The sequence below is a fragment of the Gopherus flavomarginatus genome, chromosome 20 (assembly GCF_025201925.1).
Source record: "Gopherus flavomarginatus isolate rGopFla2 chromosome 20, rGopFla2.mat.asm, whole genome shotgun sequence".
Classification (NCBI taxonomy): domain Eukaryota; kingdom Metazoa; phylum Chordata; order Testudines; family Testudinidae; genus Gopherus; species Gopherus flavomarginatus.
The window spans coordinates 4284806-4310816 of NC_066636.1; the positions used below are offsets into that span (position 1 = coordinate 4284806).

Consider the following 26011-nt stretch of genomic DNA (forward strand, 5'->3'; position numbering starts at 1 on the left):
ACTGTTTAGCTTCACAAGGAGAAGATTCCGAAGTAACATGATCCCCGTCTATAAGTACCTACGTGGGGAACAAATATTTAATAACGGGATCTTCGCTCTAGCCAAGGAAGGTCAAACACCATCCCTTGGCTGGAAGTTGAAGCCAGACATATTCAACTTAGAAATACATTTCAAATATTTACCAGCACAGGTGATCGATCATTGGAACAAACGCTGTGTGGAAGTAGTGAATTGTCCATTTCTTGGTGTTTCACAAATCAAATCTTTTGCATCCTGAATAATGTCTTACATTTTTTACAAAAAAAAACCCTCCTAAAATTCGAAACATAAAATGCTGCTCAACCACTACTACCTCCAAACCCATAAAACCTCAGTATAAAAATATTTTTTAAAAAAATCTTTAAAAAGCCCACTGCCATTTCTCCACTGGCCAGAAATAATTCCCCTGCCGCATCCTTTTTAATCGTCAAATGGGGTGGAGTAATTGTAAAAATAATTTACTCTAAATGTCCAGTGGGTCAGTCCGTACTCCATTGTAAATCACATCCCCCACCCCCAACAGCGTACCAGCTTTAGCAACCATGCAAACTAAAATAAGTGCATGCCAATCAGCTCACAACATATGTTTGTTTCTCCCTAAATTTCTGGTCATAGCATCACATGCCTCGGTTATAAACCAGCCACCTACCTAAACTCTCCTGGTTTCCAGCTGTCCATAAAATTATCTAAAAAACAATAATAAGAATTAAAAGAAAAAAACCACCCCTCCAAAGGCGCTCTCTCTGTCTCAAGCTGCTAATAAAGCCCAAACCATCATGTAGCGCAAGGCTACAAACAAACAAAAAAGTCTGAAAACTGGCACATAATCCAGATAAACACAGCAGGACCACAGCAAAATACCTGGTGGGTGGCCCCAACCCTCCCTTAAATCCCATAGAAACAAACCCTGTTCCTCCTAGAATGGCCTAAAATGAAAATAATATAAAAAGCACTTTGGCAAGTAATAGCAATCCCTAAATGCAATATTATTGTTACCACCTACTAAACCAAGCAAACAACACCCAAAACAAAAGCTAAAAAAAGCTATAAAAAAAACTCATAATTAAAAAAAAAAATTTCATCCACGCCTCAGTTTCCCCATGTATGTTGTTCAGGTATGTTAACAAAACAAAGCAACAATAGCAAAAGCCCCCAAACACCCTAAACAAAAGTGGTAAAACAACTCTTGCTGCTTCAGGCCTGCAAAATCCTCTTTCATTGTAATACAACATTTTTTCTGGGTATTTTCCAAAAACAGCCACCGGCCGAAAGCTTCAGCTCCCCTAGCTCTGCATATCACCGCCCCAGTTAGGTCCCAAATAAAATTAACCCAAAAAAGCTCCGTACCCCGCCAGGGAGCACCACACAGAACAATGTTGTGTCCCATTGTCTCATCAGCGGTGGTAGCAGATTTTACCAGCCACCAAATAAAAGGCAGCCATTCAACGCTAAATCCTCCTGAATGCCACCTTGGGAGCTTTAAACATCTACCTGCCCCTAACACACTTCCAGGTCCCAGCCTTCCTTCCCAATTGTACTGGGGGGGGGGGGCACCCTCCAGCTCGCTCTCTCAGGTATACAGTGTCCTTGTCCCGCCCCCAAAAGGAAACCCTAATGGGCTCCTTGTGCAGGGGGCCGGAATAACACGGTCCTCAAAATCTCACCGCATTATAGGTGAGACCGTGTTATATCAAATTTGCTTTGCCCCCTTGTTCCTCATTCCCTGACCGCTCCCCCCAGAGACTCCCAGGACCCCACCCCTTATCCAACCCCCATGTCCCCTGACTGCTCCAACCCCTATCAACCCCGTCCCTCCACCCCCGACAGGCACTTACCGGCGGCAGTGGGAAACGGAGCAACCCGGCCCCAGCCCGCTCCACCCTACCAGCTCCCAGCTGTGGCGCTCCACTTCCCGCTGCAGGTGAGCGGGGAGGTTGGGGAAAGGATGCCCCCTGCACTCACCTGCCCGGCGGGAAGTGGAGCGACACAGCTGGGAGCTGGCGGAATGGAGCTGGCTGGGTTTGGGCTGCTCTGCTTCCCACCGTTAGTGGTGAGTGCGGGGAGGATCCCTTCTCCCAAGTGCCCACCCCTGAGCGACACGGCTGGGGCGAGGGAAGCAGAGTGGGCTGCTCCCGGACCCCCGCGAATCCCCTGGGCCACTCTTGGACTGCGGGGCCCCCAAAAGTGCCCCCCACAGCTCCTGCCCCCCAGACTCTTGGGGGGAGAGCCCCTGACCGCCCCCGAGACCCTCTGCCCCTTATTGAACCCCTCAGCCCTGGCCTGACCCTGCACCCTTAACACGCTGCTCAGAGCAGCGTGTCAGAGCTTTACCGCCTTGTATGCGAACCCACGTTATATTGGGGTAGAGGTGTAAAACAATTAAAAACCCATAAAACTGGTCATAAATGCAAATCTCACCCACCAACAGTGGCCACCGCCATCCTCAAACAAACTGCCAAAATGGCCCTCCACATGCAAAACGCCTTACAAAAACAAATTAAATCCATAATTAAAGCCCAAAACCAACCAACATTAAATTCGGTGTGCTCCCAGCTCCAACAATATGTAACCCAACAAATCTGTAGCCCAGGCATGCTATATTGCTATATATATAAAAGGCCAATGGTAACCCTAGCCACTGTGTCAAAAAAAGGGTAAAACCCAAATTGGTGACCCCTCACAACAAAATGTTGATTCGGGATCAAGGTGGAGACTGTCCCAGACCCAAGGACTCCCTCCCTCAGGCATCCCACGGGACGGCAGATCAGCATTGTGTGTTGCTAACGCGGTTGTGAGCATCGCAAGGCATTTTAGGGATGGAGGAGAGAAGGTCAAAGGTGTACGTGTAGAATGGAAGGTTCCCTTGCAGGGAGCGAGAGGCCAAGAGGGGGAAGGAGGAGATGGGCAGAGAATGGGTTAACTCGATACTCCAGCTTGCTCAGTCAAAAGATAAAGCACTGACTCCGGCCCAAGGCCGCAGCTCACAGCCGACCCTCAGCTGCCTGCCAAGAAAGAGGGGGGCCTGGATTTCCCCCCCTTGCCCCAACCAACCATAAGAAAAGGGGATCCAGCTAAACAAGCCTGAAAGGTAGCCCAAAACAAACAAGACAGCAAAGGCCAACACGGGGGAAAACAAAGTCCCGCTGGTGTGTCTGGAGCTGGGGGGGTTTGGAAAAGTTGAGGAAACCACTGAAAGCCAGTTTGGACTGGTACAAAAAGCCTCAGGAGCAGAGGTCCCTAAACAAAACACCCCCAAAGAGAAGCCATGACTTAAAACCCTCCTAAGAGCTGGAGCAACTCGGAGATTACAGCGGACCCCAAATGACCCGGGCCCAGGACAAAACTCCCGTCCCCCTGTTCTTGCATTACACTCAGGCTTGGCCAGCCGTGGGTAAAACGTGTGAGAGTATGAAAATGGGTTAGGGCTTGGGGCACTAATGTTTTTTTCCTTCCTCTGAGAGACGTGGGGGGTACCCATCCCTCTCCACTGTTCTGTTTATTATTTTATTAATAAAGCTTTACAATTTAAACCCTTGGCATGTTTCGTCATCTCCTCCCCCAACAATCCTGTGGCCTCAGCCCAATCCCCTGACGCCTCAGGCAGATTGGTAACTAAAATCTGTCACAATAATGCTGCGGAGGAGGAGAACACTCATCCCCTACCCCAGATAGATCCTGGCAGTGTCAGAGAGCTGCTGCAGCATGAAATAATCCTCCATCAGCTCACCCACCCTTGGAAAGGTGAATCGCTCCTGGGTGGCTCGCCTGTGTCCTTGACTCGTAGGGTCACCCCTTTTGGCCTGAGCCCCTCACTGAGATCTGCGGCCTGGCAGGGTCATTCCTGTCAGGATTCTGGCCAGTGCTTGGAGGAATCTCGTTTACTCCCAGAAATACGTCCCCACAGGCCTGTTCTCTTGAGTGCAGCAAGCAGTTCCATAGTTCTAAAATCCCCACACCTGTCCCTCCAGCAGGCCCTGGGCCCAAAAATCTCTGCCTCTCTGCTTCCACCCACAGTCCCACTTGCAGCTTCTGCTCCTGGCTTCCTGCTTCCCACATGCACAGGCTGCAGCCGATCGCCTCGCCCCCATGTTGGCTACCAGAGAAACCCTTCAACCCACATGGCTCAGCTCTGAGCCACCATGGATTACGGGTGGTAACTTCCTTTGCATGCAGCTCTCTCTGCACCATAATGGGGTTTGATTTCTCCTTCCATTGAGCCTGAAGCAGGGAGTTTGGGGCAGCCACTGGCTTAGCAGGTCCTGTGACTGACTTTGGATCCAATATCCCACTGAGCCAGCCATTTCAGCATAACATGAGCACAGAGCTGAGCTCTCCAAACTTTGCTCTTTATAGCCAAGAGACAATGTGGCCAAATGGATAGCACACCAGGCTGGGCCTTCAGAGGCCTGAGTTTTAGTGCCAGTTCTTCCAGTGGCCTGCTGTGGATCACGTCACTTGTCTGTGACTCAGTTTCCCCCCCGGCAAATAGGGTAATGATACTGAACTCCTTTGTACAGTGCTTAGAGATCTCTGGGTGGAAAGTCCTAGATAAGTATTTATTAATGACGCTGGGTGGGAAATCTGGTCTGTTTCCCAAGTATAAATTTTCAAAGGAAAAACATTTCCCACTGGGGAATTCCAGGTTTCCTACGGGCAGTCTAGAAACCTGGGGAAATGGGTGGCTTTCCACATTTTTGGAGTGTTTTCCTCCAGGGGGAAAACAGAAAATGTTGGGGGAAAACTCCCACTTTTCACTTTTGAAACACCCTCCTGGTCAGATGATAACTACAGCTGGTGACGAAACCTGCCGATGGAACAGTTTTCTGTTGAAAGGTGGGGAGGGGAGACCCAGCATTTCATTTTTCAAAATGAAAAATGTCAGAAACACCCTCAAACTAGCCCCCCCGCCAACATTTTTTTTTCTCTTTTGAAAACTATTCTGGAAAATGAAAAATTTCATCGAAAATGAACTTTTTTCTACAAAAAATCTAATAGAAAAAAATCATTTTTGTTCAACTATTGCTACATAAAAATCCTTTCCTTCCAGGGGTGAGTTAAGTCCATAAATATCTGGGAGATGATCTTGCCACTGTGGTGATGTGGGTCGCACATGAGCATTTAGCCATCCCTGTCCTGGGATCCTTTTCCTTATCTGACCCCCAATCACCAGGGCATCTAGACACCTCACGATCTTCCTTCCCAGCTGGGTCTCGCACTCTTTGCTAAGGTAGGTGGCTGCCAGGCATGCTTTACGGCTGGAAAGCAACCATAAGTGTTTGGTATGACAGTGGGTGAATCACTCCGGGTGGCTTCTGAAAAGAGTGACTCATGGCAGCAATGCGGATGGTGAAAGAGGCCGTGTTGCCAGGCAGCGTTTGAGATGAGTGGATCTTGGCCTGCTGATGACGGTGGATACCGAACTAATGTTGGAACCCGAGAGTTCTTGGCCTATGGTTGGGTAACCTGTTGGAACGCATCTATATGCCCATAGGATTGGGTCACTGAGTCCAGATCCCAGATGAGGGTTTGGTCTAGTGGTTAGATCATGAGGGGGCTGGAGGTCAGGACTCCTGTCTGCCATTCCCGGCTCTGGGAGGTGAGCTGGGTCTAGTGTGCTAGAGCAGGGGACTAGGGGTTCAGGACTCCTGGGTTCTGTCCCCAGATCTGAGTGGGGTCTAGTGCATTAGAGCACAAGGGGCTAGGTATCAGACTCCTGGGTTCCATCCCTGGCTTGGGAAGGGGCATAAGGTCTAGTGGTTGGAGCATTGGGGACTCCCTGACTACTCCACATCTTCCATGATGCACCACGTGGCCCAGCCAGCCAGTGGTGCACCGTAGGAGTTGTAGCCCAGCCAAGGACTCCAGCTCCCACAAGAGAATGAGGGCGTGACATGAACTACAACTCCCATAACGCACCTTGGGGAGATGCACTTTAATGTTTACATTACAATTTGCCTGGTGGACAATGCAAATATTGGAGCACAACGCGTGGAAAACGCCGATTTCACAGAAACCACTTTTTTCTGCTCCAAAAATGGCTTTGATGGAAAATTCCCCTCCAACTCCAGTTCTGATTTTAAATCCCTGCCTGCAACCGTAACTAAAGTTGGAGTACGGCCCTCTCCTCCCACTGAGTTTGACACCCTTAATCTAGTGACATTTAAGCTACTCACAATCACTTGCAGAAGCAGCTGGAAAATTGCAGGAGGAGCAATTCCAGGTGCCTTCACTAGGAGGCGTTGCCTCCATGAAAGAGCAGGTGCTAGCAGATGCAAATACACAGCTTAGGTGTAGGTTTCCTTAGGGAACCAGGGAGGTAAGAGTGGGGAAGAGAAGAGGGCAACAGGCAGCTTTGGGAGAGGGGATGAAATGACGACTTTACAGATCTCCATCTGTAGATCTCAAAGCACTTTACACCAGAGGGTCAATATCATTATCCCAATGGGGAAACTGAGGCTTGGGGGGACAAAGTGACTTGACAGAGGTCAGTAGCAGAGCCAGGAATTGAATCCAGCTCTCCTGAGAAGAATTTTTTTGGGCAAAAAAAAAAATGCAGATTCAGGTCGACTGCACCATCTTGCGAATTCATGTCCGTTTTACTGAATCGCTTTGGTGGAGGAAATAACAGACCTTATACACGTTCCATTTTTGGCATTTCTAAACCAAACAGTTCCATGGTTTGGAGTCAAAATGCCTTTTCTTTCAAAATCACCTTCAGATTCATTTTTGACAACAGTTTGAAAATCTTTCAAACAAGCTGAAATCGTTTCATTTGACCCCGAAATGATTTTTTTTTCAACATTTAGATTGGTTGAAAATGTTGAAAAATTTCGTTGTTGGGCCAACCTAAAATTAATCTCCCCCCAACTTTTTCAGAATGGTTAGAGAACCAAAAACTCCATTCTTTGCCCCATTCTGCTCTTGTGTACCTAATCGCTAGGCAGTCCTGCCTTCCATCCACGCCCAGGCCATTTTGACTCGTGTAATCCCTTGACAATGTGCATCCTTGCGACACTGCTGCTAGGACGAGAACTAGGATAACACCCAACTGCAAAGCACTCAGCGTAAGCTGATTGTAGCAGGGTGCTGGGGCAAAAGCACCTAATTAGCCCCTGCCCAGTAAGCTCCAATCAGGGGAAGCTGATGGGGGCTGCTGGAAAAGGTGTGATGCCGGCCTGAGGATTGGCAACACCTGCTGGCCTGACAAGCCAAGGGCTAAAAAGGCTGGGAGAGAGTCGGGAGGGGGAGGCACCCAGGGAGAAGTCAGTCAGGGAGGGAACTGGAGGCCTCCCAGCTGAAAGCTGCCTCTGCCTGTAAAGGAGGTGACCAATCCTGCAAGACTTGTCTATAAATAGACACTGGTGGTGGGATAATCTTAAGTGAATAAAGACACGGGTGTTGCACAATGCCAAAGCCTCTCTGAGCCTTAGTGGGGGCAGCAAGCGGGCCCCAGGGAGAGGGGCAGGTCATGGACCCTGTGACACTAGGGTGACCAGACAGCAAGTGTGAAAAATTGGGACAGGGACTGGGAGTAATAGGAACCTATATAAGAAAAAGCCCCAAAATCAGGACTGGCCCTATAAAATCAAGAAACCTGGTCACCCAATGTGACACTGATGTGCATGCAGGATGCGTGGGGAAATCGGCCACCCGGCTACGCATTGGGCTCTGCACCATTGTTCCATTGCACAGCCAGTGTGGGCATCTGCAAGTGGCGAGTGGAAAAGATCAGCCTCAGCATGGACCATGGGGGAGGGATCCATTGGCCAACGGTGTGATGGGACACAGTTTCCTTTCCGAGGTTTGCAGGCAGGGCCAGCTCGAACTTTTTTGCCACCCCAAGCAAAAAAAAAAAAAGCGCCACTCTGCCATAACAACCCCCCCCCCCGAGCACCGCGCTGCCCCACTGAAACAACCCCCCGAGCGCTGTGCTGCACCGCCAAAACAACCCCCCCAAGCGCCACCCCGCTGGGCTGTAACAACTCCCCCAGTGCCACCCCGCTCCACTGAAACAACCCTCCCGAACACCATGCCACGATAACAACCCCCCCCCGAGCGCCGCCCCACTGAAACAACCCCCCGAGCGCCGCCCCGCCACCCGAAGATTGGCCACCACTTGCAAGGTGCCACCTCAAGCACGTGCTTGGTCGGCTGGTGCCTGGAGCCAGCCCTGTTTGCGGGCTCATACGTGAATCAACCTTCTGGAAGAGCTCCAGGTTAGGAATGCTGCAGCAGAGCTAATTAGAGCCAATTACAAGGTAATTACCCAGCCCTGGCATGAAAGGTCTGGTCGAACCAGCTGAGAGCAACCCTGCCCAGTGACTGGTTTGCTCCTCTACTTCTGGGAAGCTTTGAGCTTTCAATCAGCGGGGAGCAGACATGCTAAACCAGTGGGAAAAATGCAGACATTGGGCTTGGGTTTAGCTTAACTGGCTTGTAAGTTGCTTGTTGGCTAGTTTTTGGCTTGTAGCCTGTTGCTTGTTTGGCTTGTAGCTTCTTTTTTTTTTTTCCAATCATCTCCAGACAAGCAGCAGGGTGAACAGATGTCCCGATTTTATAGGGACAGTCCTGATATTTGGGTCTTTTTCTTGTAGGTCACCCTAGCAAGCAGGGGCAAGGGGGGGAGAGAGAGTCAGGGGTGCCCAGCGGGCCCACCACAGTCCCAGCCTGCACGCCGGGGGGATATAGTCACATACAGTGTTGGCATTTTCAGGGAGTGGCTTGTTTGCGCCTTGTTTTGAAATGGGATTAGCTGGATTTTTGGCTCATTGTGAAAGTTGAGGGGGGCTTCTTTACTGCACGAAAGTTGTCAGCTGTGGCGCAGAGCTGGTTCTTTTCACCGTCAGATGAGCGAGACAATGAAAAAGCAAGGAGCAGCCTTCAGTTTATGATCCGTCTAAGCTGACCGTAAGTGTGACACAGATAAGTTGTCACGGTCATCAGGCTGTACGTACCATCAGTGGCAGGTTTCATTAAGAAAAAAAGAAAGTTTCTTGCCCTTATGGAGAAAAGCTTGAAAATGTGACCTGTCCATCCTCCAGCACCAGAACTTAAAACAAAAGAGCCAGTGTTTCTTTATTTTTTTGAGCCAGTTTTTTGCAGCGGCCGTGCACCTCCTTCTTGCTCACAAGTCTATGTGAATTACGCGCCACATTTGAAGAGCCGGTGTTATCCTGGTTTTAAGATCATTCGGGGCACAGAGAATAATGGCACAGGGCTGGATTGCAAAAACGACCCAGTTATTTAATTAATATTAGTTTGCTGCCTAATGAATGGTTTCAGAGGGGTAACCGTGTTAGTCTGTATCAGCAAAAACAACAAGGAGTCCTTGTGGCACCTTAGAAACTAATGCATTTATTTGGGCATAAACTTTCATGGGCTAGAACCCACTTCATCAGATGCATGGAGTGGAAAATACAGTAAGCAGAGTACATATGATAGCACATGAAAAGATGGGAGTTGCCTTACCAAGTGGGAGGGGTCAGTGCTAACGAACCAATTCAATTAAGATGGAAGTGGCTTATTCTCAACAGTCGATAACAAGGGGCCAGTACCAAGGGAAGGAAAATCACTTTTGTAGTGCTAACGAGGCCAATGCAATCAAGGTGGCCTATCTCAAACAGTTGACAAGAAGGTGTGAATATCAACAGAGGGAAAATTACTTTTTGCAGTGACCCAGCCACTCCTAGTCTCTATTCAGGACACAAGATTCCAGCAGCAGTCACAGCAGTGCCAACTCCAGAGGTGAAATAACCACTCTGCTCCCACTCGAGATTCCCCTGTTTATGAGTCACACTTGGAGCCCGTGTGTAACTGGAAACAGAAATCTCTCCCTGCTGGAGGTTCTCCGGCCTGGGCTATGCAGGATGATAGGATGGATGGATCACAGGTTCCTTGTGATTTTTAAAATCGATGAAATCACAGGGTCCTTCACAAACACCTGCTGAAAGAAAGCGTGAAGTGTTTAAATAGTCGAGGGAATGAGGCTGAGATGAGGGAATGACGCCCACGCCCTGTGATTGCAAAAGGCTTCCCAATACTACACCCTGATAACGAAAAACATTTCCGGCACCACATCCACGTGCGGCCTGTTGTTTTCCAAAAGGGCAACAAACATTCTTCATCACAAAGAAATAACTCACATCCGTCAAAACTCTGCATCTCCGTTCATTGGGAAATTTCAACATTTGGACATTTGTTTTCGTTCCCAATCGGAAGGAAAAACAAAAATTTTGAACTCTCCCATGAAACAACTTCTGAGTTCTCTCCCTGGTTCTGGGCAGGAAGTGGGGTCTAGTGGTTGGAGTGGGTGGGGGGGAGGAAACCAGGACTCCTGGGTTCTATCCCTGGTTCTGGACAGGAAGTGGGGTCTTGTGGTTGCAGCAGGGGGGGTGGGAGGGAGCCAGGACTCCTGGGTTCTCTCCCTGGTTCTGGGCAGGAAGTGGGGTCTGGTGGGCTAGGGCAGGAGAGGGTGGTAGCCCTATAGATGCCTTCTAACAGTTGTGCATCTTCCAGTGCTCCCTACCACTGGCCTGAGGTGACACTCAAGGGTTCAGACATCAGTTAGGCATCCACCCTCATCAGCAGCTCGAGGGTCACGGGTATCAAACGCTGCCCAGCAGCTGCAAGGAGTTGCTCACTTCACAAGCCAGCCTGGAGTAGGGCTGCCAACGCTCCAGGATTGTCCAGGAGTCACCAGGAATTAAAGAGCAGCCTTTAATTAAAGACTATGGTGGGTGATGGAACCTCCAGGAAGACACGCAGCCCAAACTGGCAACCCTAACCTGGAGTGAATCACTTATCGTCGTACCGAACGCTCATGGTCATTTCCCAGCCACAGACCTGGTCTGGCAGAGTCCTACCCTTGCAAAGTGGGGGATGAACACAGGGGCCTTGGCCAATTGGGGGCCCCCGCCAGAGCACCGGAACCTGCGTAGAAGTAGGGGGCCACCGGTGCCAGGACTGTGGCCCTGCCCCCTGCTCCTCCTCTTCTTCCAAGGCCCCACCTCCTGCTCCTCCCCTGCCCCCTGGGCCCCTCCCCATGGCCAGGCCGGAAGCCAGGCGGGGGCTGCAGTAAGAGCTATCCAGGGAGTCCAGGCCACTGCGAGGAGCCCCAGATGCTCCACCTGCCCTGGACCGGGGGACCAGGCACCTGAGAGCATCTCTCAGCCCTTGTTCCTGCCCCCCAGGGTGCACCACCCGGGGCAGGTAGAGGGTCTGGGGCTCCCTGGGTAGCTCTTACTGTCACTCGGCTCCAACTTCCACCCTGGCCAGGGGGTGGGGTCTTGGGGGGAAGAGGAGAAGCAGGGGGTGGTGCAAGTGGGGTATCGGGGGGCCAAATGTTCTTTGTGCCCAGGACCCCAATAAATCTCAATCTGCCTCTGATAGGATCTGGAGGACCCTGCTGGGAAGGAATCTGGCCGGGTGGAGCTGGCAGGATGGCTAGGTAAGGGGGAGCTGACCTGCTGGGCTCAGAAAGGACAGATGGACCAGTGGTTAGAGCACTAGCTTTCCATTCCCTGCTCCATCACCGGCAGGGGAGCGGGCTCATCACCCCAATGAAACATCCTCCCACCGGAGCAGAGCAGGATCCCTTGGTTTGACAATGCTCCTATTCAATTCGCCAGGTCAGGGAGGAAGAGATGGGCGTGACCATCCCAGCTCCACCCACCCTATAAGTCCCACCCATGTACGGAACCAAAATGGGGTAGGGGGGCGGTCACACTCGATTTTGCTGATGCTCAAAATAAGTTTCTCCTTGGGCTTGGTTAGAATGTGCCATAAGGCATGTTGGGCTACTTGGGACAAGGCCCAGATCCTCCACAGTGTTAGGCACCTAATTCCCATGGATCCCAATGGTATTTAGGTGCTGAACTGCCATAGAAATCAAAGATATTTACAGACCTCACTTTCCTAGCAAGCAAAGTATTTAGATGCCTAACTCCCCTAGGCATCAAAATGTCAGTACCTAACTATTTCTTCTGTATAATTAGAGATGGGCAAATAATGGGGTTTTCAGTCTGCTGGCAATTTTGTAAAGTTGGGGTGGGGGAGGAATTGTTTCGGGTTGGACCAGAAACGGAAAGGTTTGAATTTTTTGGTGAATTGGAAAAATCAGGAAACAAAGTTGGTTTAATGTCAGATGAAACTTTCAGTTTAATCAAAATCAAAACGTTTCGTTTCAATTTCATCCATTTTTAAATGTGCTTGAATTTTCTTTTAAAGAAATTTTGACAAGAAAATTCATTTAGCACCAACAAACCAAATACATTTCAAAATGAAACGTTTCATTCCCTTTGCAATCTCTTCATTTTGGTTTGGTTTAGAAACAACAAATTCACTGGCACAGACACAAATTCGCAAAGTGTCTCCCAGAAAAAATTTCAGCTGAAAGATTTTGCCAGGCTCCTGTCGTCAGCGATTCACCAGCATTTAAACAGCTCCCAAAAGATTTGTGAATTTTAGCAGATGCAAATAAACAGGAAAAGCCCAGTGGGCGTTGGCATCCTGGGTTCTACCACTGACCTCCTGAGTTGTCCTGAGCAAATCACTTCTGTGCTCCAGGCCTCAGTTTTTCCTCTCCCTTTTGTCCCTCCTGTCTATTTAGACTGTAAAGGCTAAGGCCACAAAAAAATCTGGCATCTTAGTGAACATTTCTGTGCCACTGAGATCCTTACCACTGCTGTTCGGCTGCCATCCAAACCTCTAGACATCTAAAGTCCTAGATACTTGAATTTCTGCCAGGGAGCAGTCCGGGCACCAGGGCTGGTTCTAACTTTTTTGCTGCTCCAAGCAAAAAAAAAAGAGTGCCACCCTGCCGTAACACCCCTCCCACAAGCACCGTGCCACCGAACCCCCCAAGCGCTGTGCTACCCAAACCCCGCGCCCCTCCGAGTGCCGCGCTGCCCAAGCCCCTGCCCCCCAAGCGCCGCGCAGCCCAAGTCTCCCAAACACCACGCCGCCCAAGCCCCTCACCCCCCGAGCACCGCGCCGCCCAAGCCCCTCGCCTCCCCAAGCACCGCGCAGCCCAAGCCCCCCCAAATTCTGTGCTGCCCAAGCCCCCGCCCCCCCAAATGCTGTGCTGCCCAAGCCCCCGCCCCCCCCAAGCGCCACACAGCCCAAGCCCCCCGCCCCCCGAGCGCCATGCCATGCTGCCCAAGCCCCCCGCTCCCCCGAGCGCCACACAGCCCAAGCCCCCCGCCCCTCCGAGCACCATGCCATACCGTCCAAGCCCCCCACCCCTCCGAGTGCCATGCCGTGCCGCCCAAGCCCCCTGCCCCCGCAAGCACCATGTCTCCCAAGCCCCTCGCCCCCCTGAGCGCCATGCTATGCTGCCCAAGCCCCTGCCCCCCCAAGCACCGCACAGCCCAAGCCCCCCGAACGCCACATTGCCCAAGCCCCTGCCCCCCCTGAGCACCGCGCCGCCAAAACAAAAACAAGCCAAAAAAACCCTCCAGCGCCGCCCTGCCGAACCAAAAAAAACCCAAACAAACCCGAGCGCCACCCCACCCCAGAGTGCCACCCCTGCTGGTGCCTGGAGCCGGCCCTGCCAGGCACTTACCAACATCTCATCCCCATCAGGGCAGAAACTAGCCTCCTCCATTTCTCTCTGTCATCTGCTGCTGCTTCCATCTGCTTTGTGCTGTTGACATCAACTGTTCTGCCCTCCCTACTTAGGGTTCTTCTGAAGGTTTCCTGGGGGTGCCCATCTGTCCTCGCACCAGTTAGTTTCTTCTTGACAGCTTCCCGCGCCTTGGCATCCAGAGTCCACACGCTCCAGCTGCGTCAAGCCTTTCCTTCAGATTCTGGTGGAAACAAACTGCTGGTTGCCGGTTCCTCTGATCTTTTCATTGGTGAAGAAGTCTTTCCAGCCAGTGGCCAAGAATTATTTTCAAAGGTGTCTAGCTTCTGATTAACGTTGTGGTATATCTCCAGCTTTTCCAGCCTTATGTTTGCGTGACCAATGCCCTTTTGATGCCAACTGGCAGAGGAGAACATAGGTGTACAGGGATCCCATAGGTTCCCCAAAAGAGGTCGTGGAAGGTCTCTCTCCACTGGATGTCTGAGTCACACTGGTCATGCTAATCATTGCAGGATGTACATATGGAAAAAATGTGAGGAGATATAGCCTCATAGACTTTAAGGTCAGAAGAGACTATCATGACCATCTAGTCTGACCTACCACACATTGCAGACCACAGAACCTCACCCACCCACTCCTGTAATACACCCCTAACCACTGGCTGAGTTACTGAAGTCCTCAAATCATGATTTAAGACTTCAAGTTACAGAGAATCCACCATCTACACTAGTTGAAAACTACAAGTGGCCAGTGCTTCATGCTACAGAGGAAGGTGAGAACCGCGCCCCCGCCCCCACACCCCACCAGGGTCTCTGCCAATCTGACCTGGGGGGAAATTCCATCTCGACCCCCAGATCTGGTGATCAGTTAGACCCTGAACATGTGGACAAGACCCACTGGGCAGACACCTGGGAAACAATTCTCTGTAGTAACTCAAAGACCCTCCCCATCTAGTGTCCCATCACCGGCCGTTGGACATATTTGCTGCTAGCAGTCACAGATCGGCTACATGCCATTGTCGGCAGTCTCATCATACCATCCCCTCCATAAAGGTATCCAGTTCAGTCGTCTTGAAGCCAGTTCGGTGTTTTGCGCCCACTGCTCCTCTTGGACGGCTGTTCCAGAACTTCATGGTGATGCTAACGGTTGTGTTCTCTAGGTCTGCAGCTACAAGCAGGTCACTCAAAGGTATCGTGTCTTGAGACAAACTTCTCCAGCCAGCGGGTGGCCTGCCAGACCCCTTGTTAGGGAGCTTAATCCTTCGCCCTTTACAGACAGGCCTGAATATCTATATCCTAACACCCCTGTGTACTGCGTGGTGTACAACAGAAGTTGATCGGCACACTAAGTCAAATGCTAACGAAGAGTGGCTGGAGGCTGCCGAAGGAAATTAACAGGAAGAGGTAAACAGCAGGACTCTATTTACGGATGAACCTTGAAGCTCTGTTGGGGGTGCAGAGAGTCACCCTGACATCCTTCCACCTGCAAAGATTAACCACCAACCTGCTTGATCTTATGGAAGGGGCATCTGAGCCAACCTGGTTGCAAACACTGGGGAAAGGACATGGGGCAAACCATCCTGCCGGAGATGGGGGAACGTTTTTGCGAGTGACGTTTCAGCTCCAGGAAGCGAGCTACAATTTGGTTTCTGCTATGACCCTTTGCTTCCCAAGTTCTTAATCTCTAGCGCCTGGAGCTCTGTTCTTTGACCGTAAACTTATTCGTGGCTTTCACTCAGTGAAACGTTTTTAAGTGCCGTGGGCTATGGAGAGTGAGAAGCCTGACTTGAACCTTGCAAGCGGGTCAGGATGACATTATAGCCCAGGTGGTCTTCTAGGAGACCGGAAACCCACATTCAAATCCCTTCTTCACAGAAAGCAGAGGGGGGCACTGAGGGGAGGGCTAACTCAGTGGTTTGAGCATTAGCCTGCTAAACGCAGGGTTGTGAGCTCAATCCTTGAGGGGGCCATTTAGGGATCTGGGGCAAAAATCTGTCTGGGGATTGGTCCTGCTTTGAGCAGGGGGTTGGACTAGATGACCTCCTGAGGCCCCTTCCAACCGTGACTCTGTGAGATGAGAGTGCTCCCCCACCAGCCTTCCACAGGGAACAAAATGCTTTAAGTGTCTAACTCTGGGAGATGGCTTCCAGAGGAGACTCAATCATGGAAATAGGTGCCTAAGATGCTCTGAGTGGCAGGGTATAGGCCACCCCCCTGGTGCTCAGCATTTCCTATTACAGTAGCACCTTGGAGTTCCAGTCACAGATCAGTGCCCCGCTCTGCTTAGCACTGAACATTGTTATTTATTAGGTGTATTACGGTAGAGCCCATGAACCCCATATTTGGGCTGGGATCCATTGTGCTATGTGCTGTGCATTGTTAACTGGGTGTATTACGATAGCACCTAGGAGCCGCAGACCTCGGCCAGGACACCCTTGTGTTAGACGCTGTACAGTGTCATTTATTAGGTGTATTATGGTAGAGTCAACCCAAGCCTTCCCTTTATCAGCCCCCAGCACTGTCAGCACCGGGCTGGCACAGCACCAGTTTGGGGCACCGGATGTGAGCCAGTTACTCAGAGCGGCTCCTTCTTAATACTCGGTACAGCCAACATTCACAAGGAGCAAGGTTGCCAGGTCTCCTGACAGCTGGGGCTTTTCTCCAAGCCCCAGCAGCTGGAGTCCTGTGGCTGGCCCAGAATCAAAACAAGCGCTTGTGATTCCAAAAGAAAGCTGGAAAACATGACCTACATTCCCCTTAAAAGCCCAGGTCATGGTGGAGATCTATTCCACCCCCCAGCTACCCGTGTGATTCTCAACAAGGCATTCAGCCTCGCTCTCTGCCTCAGTTTCCCTATCGGCACAATGGATAGAGTGGCTGGGAATTTTTTTCCCCCCATAAAATGCCAAGGTGTCAAAACTGAAACTGTTCCCAGGACAGGATTTGTTTGGGTGAAGTTCCCAATGCCAAAAAAGTTGGGGCTGGGGGGGAGAAAGGTGTGACATTGTCAAAACATCCCGGCATGACGAAGTGTTGTCACTGAATTTATATCCATTTTTAAAATGGGGTTAAAAGGGCTAAAGCAAAATGAAAGCTTTAGAAATGTTCTCAATGAAATGTTGCAGCTGACCCAAATCAAGATGGGTTTTGTTTTCCTTTGTTGAATGGCAACATTTGTCAAGATTTTTGAGATGGGACAGCTTTTCAAAATCTTGAGCATTCTCCTGGGATGGGAAAATCATTCCCTGCCCCACCCTAACTGGAGTGACTCAAGTTCCCAATATTATTGGGACCGTCCCAATATTAGGGGTTTTGTCTTATATGGGCAAATATGCCCTCCCCGCCCTCCTAAAAAAAAGTATCCTGATTTTTCGCACTTGCTATTAGGTCACCCTAAAGGGAGTAGCAGCCTCTACCTTCTTCTCAGGGGTGTGCAAGGATAAATATATTAAAGAATGTGAGGTGCCCAGATACCAAGGTGATGGGAGGCCCGATAAGGACCTAAAATGAGCAGATCGAAACCCGAAGGCAAATAAACAGAATCCAACACTTTTATTTTTACAAAAAAGCAATCTCCCTATCTGGTCTAGCATCTGGTCACTGCCAGCGCTCATTGGAAGGTGTGAGACCCCCTGCAGTGCCTGATGGGAGATAATCTGTCCCCCTCCCAGAAAACACATCTTAATCATCACCCTGCTCTCTTATAATTAGAGATTAACTCAAACCCTGAAAGAGGAGGTTTGATCGTCCCAGACACTAATTGGTTTGCAATCACGTACTGTGATAATTCCGGTTATTTCACTCCCTTCTTCATCTTCTTAGGGTTTTGGTTTCAACAGCTTCCTGTGGCAGTGAGTTCCATGGGTCAATTACACATTGCATGAAAAATACAAGCCCTTTTATGGGCATTGAACTCACAGATTCATCAGTTGCGTCTCCATCGCAATTCAAACCCAGCGGCATCACGTCTCAGAGCCCGGATCATTGGACTCGAGCTCACAGGGTTTGGGCTGTGGGGCTAAAAATAGCAACGCAGAGGTTCCCACTTGGGATGGAGCCCTGGCTCTGAAACCAACCCACCCCCCCTTCACGTGGGGTTGCCCAGCTCAAACTCCAGCCCAAGCCTGAACATCTACATTGCTGTTTTCAGCCCCACAGCCCAAGCCCTGTGAGCCCAAGTCAGCTGACCCAGGCCAGGTGTGGCCATACTGGGGGTCTTTCATCACAATGTAGGTGTACTCATATATTCTAAGGCCAGATGGGGTTTAGAGATTATCTAGTCTGGCCTCCTGTCTAATGCGGGTCGGAGAAATTCACCCAGTTCCCCCTGCATTGACTCCAATCCATAGTCAGCATTTTCCCAGGATGGCACCTGCGCTTCCCTGGAAGCTGTCAAACGATGGAGAATCCATCAGGGAACGGCTAATCAACCCGCACTGTGAAAAATCGGTGCCTTATTCCTAACCTGAATGTGTCTGTCTTTAATTTCCAGCCACCAGTTCTTGTTCTCGTTCCTTCACGAGCCCATCGGTACGCAGGTTTTTCTTCCTGTGAAGATATGCACACGCCGTGACCAAGCCACCTCTTGCTCTGCTTTTGGATCAGTGGAACAGATCTGGCTCTTTCCATCGCACATGGTGTAGGCGGGGTTTATGCTAAAAAACAAAGTTGACCCAGTTATGTCGTTCAGGGATGAGTGAAAAATTCACACCCCCGAGTGATGTAGTGAAGCCATCCTAACCCTCCATGTAGACAGCTCTAGGTTTATGGAAAAATTCTCCCATCTACCTAGCTCCTGCCTTTCGGGGAGATGGATTGACTACGCCAATGGGCCAACCCCTCGCTGGAGCGTGTCAAGTGTAGGCAAGTCCTCAGGCCCGTCTTCCCCCAAGTCCCTGTGGCTCATCTCTGCTCCCCTCCCCGCCCCGATTCTCCATCTCCTTTTTTTTCCCCCCTTGTCCTCATGCGAGGAGACAGAGTGGAAGGTTCAAGGAGTCGCTTTCGCCAATGGAGAAGGTGCCATTTCAAGGGCTAACTCCTGCCAGGTTCCCCTGCAGAGGACAGAGGCAGGAACAAAGGCCAGTTTGCTCCTGCAACTCCGTGGGATCCAGCCTACTGAAACCAGGAGCATGAGGGCGGAGGGAGCCATCTGGCTGCCAAATAGTGGGGCAGCTCCCCAGATACAACGATCATGTTGACTCACAGGGACAGCCCATTTCCCTGGTATAAAAAGTGACCCATCCCAGAGGATCTTGAGCTTTATCCAAGACACAAGTGCCGGAGCCTCTTCCGCTCCCGAGGGCCCCCTGCCAGGAGCTACAGGTGAAGCAAGGCTAGTCTAGCCCCTGTTGTGATGCCTGGCTGGTGGGTGGAGGGGATGTCATGGTGATAGGGTGGAAAGGAGATAGCTGTGGTTTGGAGAGTGATGTAGGGTGGTGGCTTGGGACATCTCTCTGTTATTGGGGTGATTACAGGCTGCCGATGGCATCACTTTATTATTGGGGGGCTATGGGGTACCAGGGGGCATCTCTCAAGTTTCAGGGGACAATAGAGTAACATGAGGGTATTGCATTGTTATTGGGGGTGATAATGGGGTGCCAAGGTGCATTGCTGTATTATTGGGGGGATTATACGGGATGGCAAGAGGCACTCAATGTAGACGGATGGCTTGGCATTTTGGCCACTCAGCTGGTACTTGGAAGACATGGCTTCTAATCTCTGGTCTGCTGCTCCTCTCTGTAGGACCTTGGCCTGTAGGATCTGTGCCTCAGTTTTGCCATCTGTACAATGGGGATCATAGCCCTGCCCTGCTCACCAACAGATTGTGGGGATAAATAGGATAAAGATTGGGAGGTGCTCAGGTAGTACCGTAATGGGGCCCAGATAACACCTCAGGTCTATTAATTTCTCTATTATTAAGCTGGTTACGAGGGTTTCGCCCTCCTCTGTTATTGGAGTAACACATTAGAAGGGGAACTAGTAGGAGAGGGGTGAGCTCAGTCCTGTTCATGGAAATTTTTGTGATCTGGCTTGAGATTTAGTTCCCCCTACGGATCAGATCTTTTCATGGAACATGCCGCTGGGGGCAGCTGAGACCAGGCGGAAGTGGAAGATGGAGCTGAGCTGCGGGACACTGGGCCCCCATTGCCAACAGATGATCACAGTGCGTTTCTCCTCCCCGTGTCGGGCAGTGCTGTCATCCCCTGATAAAAGGCAGGGCAGCCGAGGTGCAGAGAAACAGCTCGCTCATGAGAGCCTGTGGAAGAACAGGAACTCAAGTGTGGCTTTCCTGAATCCTAAGCGTGCACCTTCGCTGTGAGGCATCCATCCTCCTCAAGACGCCAGCGGCATGTTCCATGAAAAGATCTGATCTGTAGGGGGAACTAAATCTCAAGCCAGATCACAAAAATTTCCATGAACAGGACTAAGCCCACCCCTCTCCTACTAGTTCCCCTTCTAATGTGTTACTCCAATAACAGAGGAGGGCGAAACCCTCATAACCAGCTTAATAATAGAGAAATTAATAGACCTGAGGTGTTATCTGGGCCCCATTACGGTAGTACCTGAGCACCTCCCAATTCCCTTTCGATCTCTTTCCCTGCAGGAAAGCCAGTGACTCCGCCGACTCTATCTATCGCCACAACCGCCATGGAGCTGCTGATCATCGCGATGCTGGTAGTCGGGGCAGCAGCAGGTAGGAAAAAGAGTCAAGCGAGAAGCCAAAGTTGGGTTGGGTGAGAAGGTTCTGCAGTTTCACCGCAAGGCTCTTCCAGGAACGTCTCAGAGATGTTGCTTAAGATAGGTTCCTGCTAATGAGGAGTGAAGTTCCCAGCACTCCCATTATCTATTCCATGGGTTATGAAAGGGAATTAATATATTCAGGCTCGTCTCTGATTATTCATTATTGTTTGTAGGGCAGGCAGGGAGCCATGATTTCACAATCTGTTTTCAGCCCGAATCAGGACAGAAGGAAAGAATTTTTAAATTTCTCAAAAAATGAATCTGTTTCACTGAGATTTCAATGCCTTTAAATGTTAAGCATATATCAAAATATATGACTTTTATAGATCATCATGTCTAATATAAAAACATGTAAACAAAAAATTATTTTAATAAAATCAAAATGTTTTTTTCCAAAAATGTCCAATGGCCTAGTCAAACTACCTATCCCATGATGCACCATGCAGCACTTGGTGAGGAGAAGTTAATGCATTAGGGGAGTCTCTGGCTGTGAGCATCATCCAAAATGTAGTTTGATTGGGGAGCCAAGTCCATACAGGAGACTGCTTTGTTTTGAACTTTTTTAAAGGATTTGCATCACAATCAACACATTCTCACAGAAATTTTCAACTTTGACACAATGGCATTTTCTGGTGGGAAGAAAAAAGTTTGACAGTTTTTATTATTTGTATTACAATAAAGCCTAGAAATGCCAGTCACTGACCAACCCCCTGCTCTCCTGAGTATGTGTAAATTGTGCTTTCCAGAGGTTTATAATTTAACCAAGTCTGGGGGAATTTTCATGGGAACAGCAAAAGGCACCTCCCTGACCCCAGGGCTATTCCTTTGCAAAACTTCAAGTCCCTGCTACCCAGGCACTAGAGCATTTCAAAAAGTGGTTGGAGAATTGTTTCAACATTGCAAAACTGACCTATCATTTCCAAACCTCATTCTTGGAAAAGGCTGAACTAGATCTTTCCAGAGCATATTCATAGAGCAAGCGTGGAAAATCTCTGCCTGAAGAGTTAAAGTTTGGAGAAGCTTTCAGCCACTGAAAACAGGGTTTGATCACGGAAAGTGTTAGGCAACCTTGACTCTAGGTGTTGATACCAACACCGCCTACAATAGTTTATCATCCCTGCCTGAGAAAGTTGATTTTATATGTAAATTCTGCCTCCCCAAATATTCAGCTCAAGCAAATTGTACACATCATTAGCAGAGAACACCAGCTAGCCTGCGATGGTCTATTCCAAAAAACAAATTATTTCTGCTCCCCCTACCCAAAAAAATTTGACTTTTCCAAAAACACCCCCAAAAAAACAAAAACAAACAAACAAAAACAAACCACCACCACCCTGAAACATTCTGATCTGGAAATACTACTGCAATGCTTCATGGGAGTTGTAGTATGGGGGCTTGAGGCTCCCATCCTTCTCTATTGGCCAACCTCTGTGGTTGGACTACATCTCCCAGTCATAGTGAGGGAAGGTGGAGTCTCTGGCTGTGATGCATCATGGGAGATGGAGTCCTTCTGTGATACATGGCTTATAGAGGAATATGGGGCACCCAAACTGCAATACTGCAGAAGGGTGCCAGCAGTAGTTCCAAATAAAAAAAAAATCAAAATTTTCCCCAGGAATAGAAAAGCTCTGTTTTGCTGAAACCCTGATTGTCCATTAAAACAGTTTCTATCCATCCCTGTTAATGATGCCCCTGGCTAGCTTGTCTGCTGGGATAAGATCCAGGACCCAATATGTAAAACCATAAGCCTTTCCTCTCTAAATGAAAGGATCCTGCTCCGTGCACCTGTAGATTTGCGCATGCAGTTGGGCAGGAACTAGAATCTTCTGCGAGACATCCTGTGATTTTGAAATTTATTTTCATTCCAAATCAGAACCACACCAACAAATTCTGACATTTTCAAATGAAATTTTCAAAAAAACTAGTTCTGATCAATGAAAATTGTTTAATTTTGGTACAATTGAGGAGTTTAGTTCCAATTTTTAATTTGTAAAGAATTTAAATAAATTAAATAAGGTAGTAAAATAGCAAAACAAATTGTCATTTCAAAATGAAAATTGAAATGTTCCATTCCGATCATGTCAATTTCTTTCCAAACAAAATATCGTTGAAATTGATATGATCCCTGTGAAATGTCTCCATTTCGACAAAATGGCATTTTCCAATAAAAAAAGCTGTTCCACTGGAAATTTTCCAACCAGCTGTACCCCTGAGCTTCTATCCTCTAGTGTAGCTATTAGGTAAGGGCCCTATGCTAGTGTGGCATGCACTAGATATGCCAATTTTCTTGGGAAAAATCGTTTGATGACATCTCTGATAACACAACACATGGGATAATAGTGCTGCTGCTGGATGTGGACCATGGATGGTGAATCTGAAGAACTGAAAAGACTATTGGCCTATGCATCTCAGCTACAATATTCTGCCTTTTTGTGCAAAATTTACCAGATGGGCTAGGGGCAAAGACTGCAGCTGGGGATGTGTATCATTAGCATCTAGAGTCTTCACAAATGCAGTCTCCAAACACACACCACTTCAGAAGGAAAGTCTGAGAAATCTGACTTGGTCTTGAAGCTTCTCCCAGCTGTGTCTATGGATCATTCACAATTGAAATAACCTATCTCAAAGCTGAGTGCCATCTCAGATCCCAGTGCTCATTCTTCAGAATTATGACTCCACCATTTAATTCATATCAGGAAGTGAAATCATTGTGGGATGATGCTTCTTCCAAGATCTAAATGAGACCCATCAAACCAGGCTCCAGAAACCAACTCCAAGGTTGACTTCCACATCAATCTACTCAGATGGTGTGTCATCTCGCATGTGGGATGTGCAACTGCAGAGATACTGGCATCCATGATGCATGCTCCACATTCTGGATGGAAAACACATTTCATGCCTAAACATTATGCCGTCTGAGCCTACAGTGGTGGATAATGTTCTCCTCAAAGGGAAGCATGTTAGGGACAACTGCAAAGTACTTCACATCAGAAAGAAAAATCAAATGCACAACTACAAAAAGGGGAATAACTGGCTAGGTGGCAGCACTGCTGAAAAGGATCTGGGGGTGATAGTGGATCACAAATGGAATATGAGTCAGCAGTGTGATGCACTACGAAAAAGCCCAATATCATTCTGGGCATTCTGGGATGCATTAAGAGGAGTGCCATATGAGAGACATGGGAAGTAATTGTTCCACTCTACTCAGCACCGGTGAGGCCCCAATTGGAGAAATGTGTCCACTTCTGGGCAACCATACTTTAGTAAAGATGTGGATAAATTGGAGAGAGTCCAGAGAACAGCAACAACAATGATCAAAGGTTTAGAAAACCTGACCTGTGAGGAGAGGTTAAGATAACTGGGTACATTCAGTCCTGAGAAAGGAAGACTGAGGTCAGACCTAAGAACAGTCTTCACACATGTTAAAGGCTGTTATGAAGAGGACAGTGATCAATTGCTTTCCATGTCCACTAAAGGCAGGACAAGAGACAATGGGCTCAATCTTCAGCAAGGCAGATTTAGGGTAGATTTTAGGAAAAACTTCTCCACTCTCAGGATAGTTAAGCTCTGGAATCAGCTTCCAAGGAATCCCCATCATTGGAAGTTTTTAAGACCAGGTTGGGCAAACATCTGACAGGGATGGTCTAGGTATTTTGGGGGGTTCGGCCTCAGGGGGCTGGTCTCAACATCCTCTGGAGATCCCTTCCAGTCCCATATATCTATGACACTATGATTTTGTCAAAACCAAAAGGTTCTGAACAACCTGAAAGGGGGTCCCCTTCCCTCCCGAATTTGTTTCATGGGAAATATTGGGGGCACATTTGGCCCCTGTCCCTGGCAGCCGAGCCCAGAGTCTGGATCAGGAGCAGGACAGAGCCCTTCTCACGTGGCTGAAGGTCGCTGCTCAGGGTTGCTGCTCTGTGCAGGATGGTGGCTGGCTGAGGAGGCGATGGCTTCCTCTCCCTGCCTGGGCCAGGCTGCCGGGGACAGAGGCCGAGTGAGCCGGAAATGTGCAGGGGGAGGAGGGGGCTCTGCTCACTCAGCCTCTGTCCCTGACAGCCAGGCCCAGGTGGGGGGTGGAAGCCGCCACATCCTCTGCCGGACTCTCTTTCAGGCAGCCGCCGCACTGCACAGAGCAGCGACCCGGAGCGGCTGGTCCCACCCTTTCCGCTCCCTGCCTGGGAGGGGGGCCGAGCGTGCTGGGGACAGGCGCATTGGAGAAGGACAGAGCCTCCCTCCTGGCAGGCCAACAGAAATCTAGGGGAGGGGCACGTGACCCCACACGCCCCCCCACATGTTGCCTATGAATACATCCCTATCACTACTGCAAATACCTCGCCGGGTATAACCTCGGACCGCCTTGGGCTTTTGCACGACCGCGTGCGAGCGGCAGCTCATGGGCATCCTGCCACGGGCCAATCCATATTGCCCCGCCTTGCCCCCTGCCCTGCTTTCAGTTGCTGTTTGCCACTCTCCATTGCAGACTCAGTCTCAGAGGGAGACCGGATCATTGGCGGGAGAGACTGCCGCAATGGCTCCCGGCCCTACCAGGTGGCTCTCCTGAGGAACGGCCACATCTACTGTGGCGGGAGCCTGATAGACCCGAAGTGGGTGCTAACTGCTGCGCACTGCAACAGAAATATCAGGTAAGTCAGTGCTGGGGTGGAGAGAGAGGTAGATGCATGGGAGTAACCCACGTCCCCAGTCCTTATCTTCTCCCTTGGTGTTCCCCATCCGTACCCAGATCTCCCTCTGCGTCCTCTAAACCCCAGCCAGCCCCATCCTCCTCCATTTTTTTCCAGCCCTCAAATCATTTTTGTGGCTCTTTTCTGCACCCTCTGTAGTTTTCCAGTATCTTTGTACAGATGTGCCCACCACAGCACGGACGCAGCACGCCAGCAACGCTCTCCGCAGCGGCTTGTACAGAGGGAAACTCGCCCCCAGGCTCGCCAGCATCAGCCCCTTTAGCATCCCACTGGCAGGTCATGTGCAGGTGCTCTAGGAGCTGATGGAATGGAGGGGAGCTCCGGGAAATATTTCCCCTTGACTCCAGTCTGATGCTCTTGGTTCTCAATCGGAGGGTCTGCAGCCCCCTACTGGTTACAGGGGGTCTTTGGGGCCCTGTGGCTGAAGCCTGGAGCCCTGAGCCCCGGTGCACCCCATGGGGCTGGCGCACCCTGCAGCGCTAAAGCCCCAAGCCCCCCTCTGGCAACCCCCACCAGATGCAAACTGGAACTGGGGTGCTACTGTTTTACCAATCTGGGTTCCCTCTCACACTATGATGTGACAAGCTGCAAAGCCCTCCAAGCTTGCCCTCACACCAACATCCACAGGCAGGGGTCACACCCATGCTTCCCTGAGTCATAACAGGGGCCATTAGCCCTAGAATGTCCTCAGGAAAGTCCATCAAGTGTGGATAGGCTTCTTCCATGGTCCATTGCGAGTTAAGCATTCTTTGATGGGCCATTCAACTTGAATAGTTCCCTCACGATGTGCTGGCCAAACTAGAAGCAAATTGCCTTGAGGGTGCTACCCCAGGAGCAAACATATTTGAAATACAGATACATAATCAATATTCATAACTCCAGATACAAAAATGCTACTTGCCTGCAAACAGGATAATCATATTTAGCAAAGCCTACATAGCAAA

The 26011-nt window shown here is 49.7% G+C and overlaps 1 protein-coding gene across 2 annotated transcripts in view; it reads left to right on the plus strand.

Moving 5' to 3' along the window:
- The window catches only part of LOC127037980 (trypsin-3-like), a 38773-nt gene that overhangs the window by 8010 nt on the left and 4752 nt on the right, over positions 1–26011 (plus strand). For both annotated transcript variants that reach the window (XM_050930294.1, XM_050930295.1), the window contains 3 exons: positions 18113–18942; positions 20225–20314; positions 24845–25007. In XM_050930294.1, coding sequence (XP_050786251.1) covers positions 20269–20314; positions 24845–25007 — 209 coding nt within the window. In that variant the 5' untranslated portion in view covers positions 18113–18942; positions 20225–20268. The remainder of the gene's footprint in view (positions 1–18112; positions 18943–20224; positions 20315–24844; positions 25008–26011) is intronic.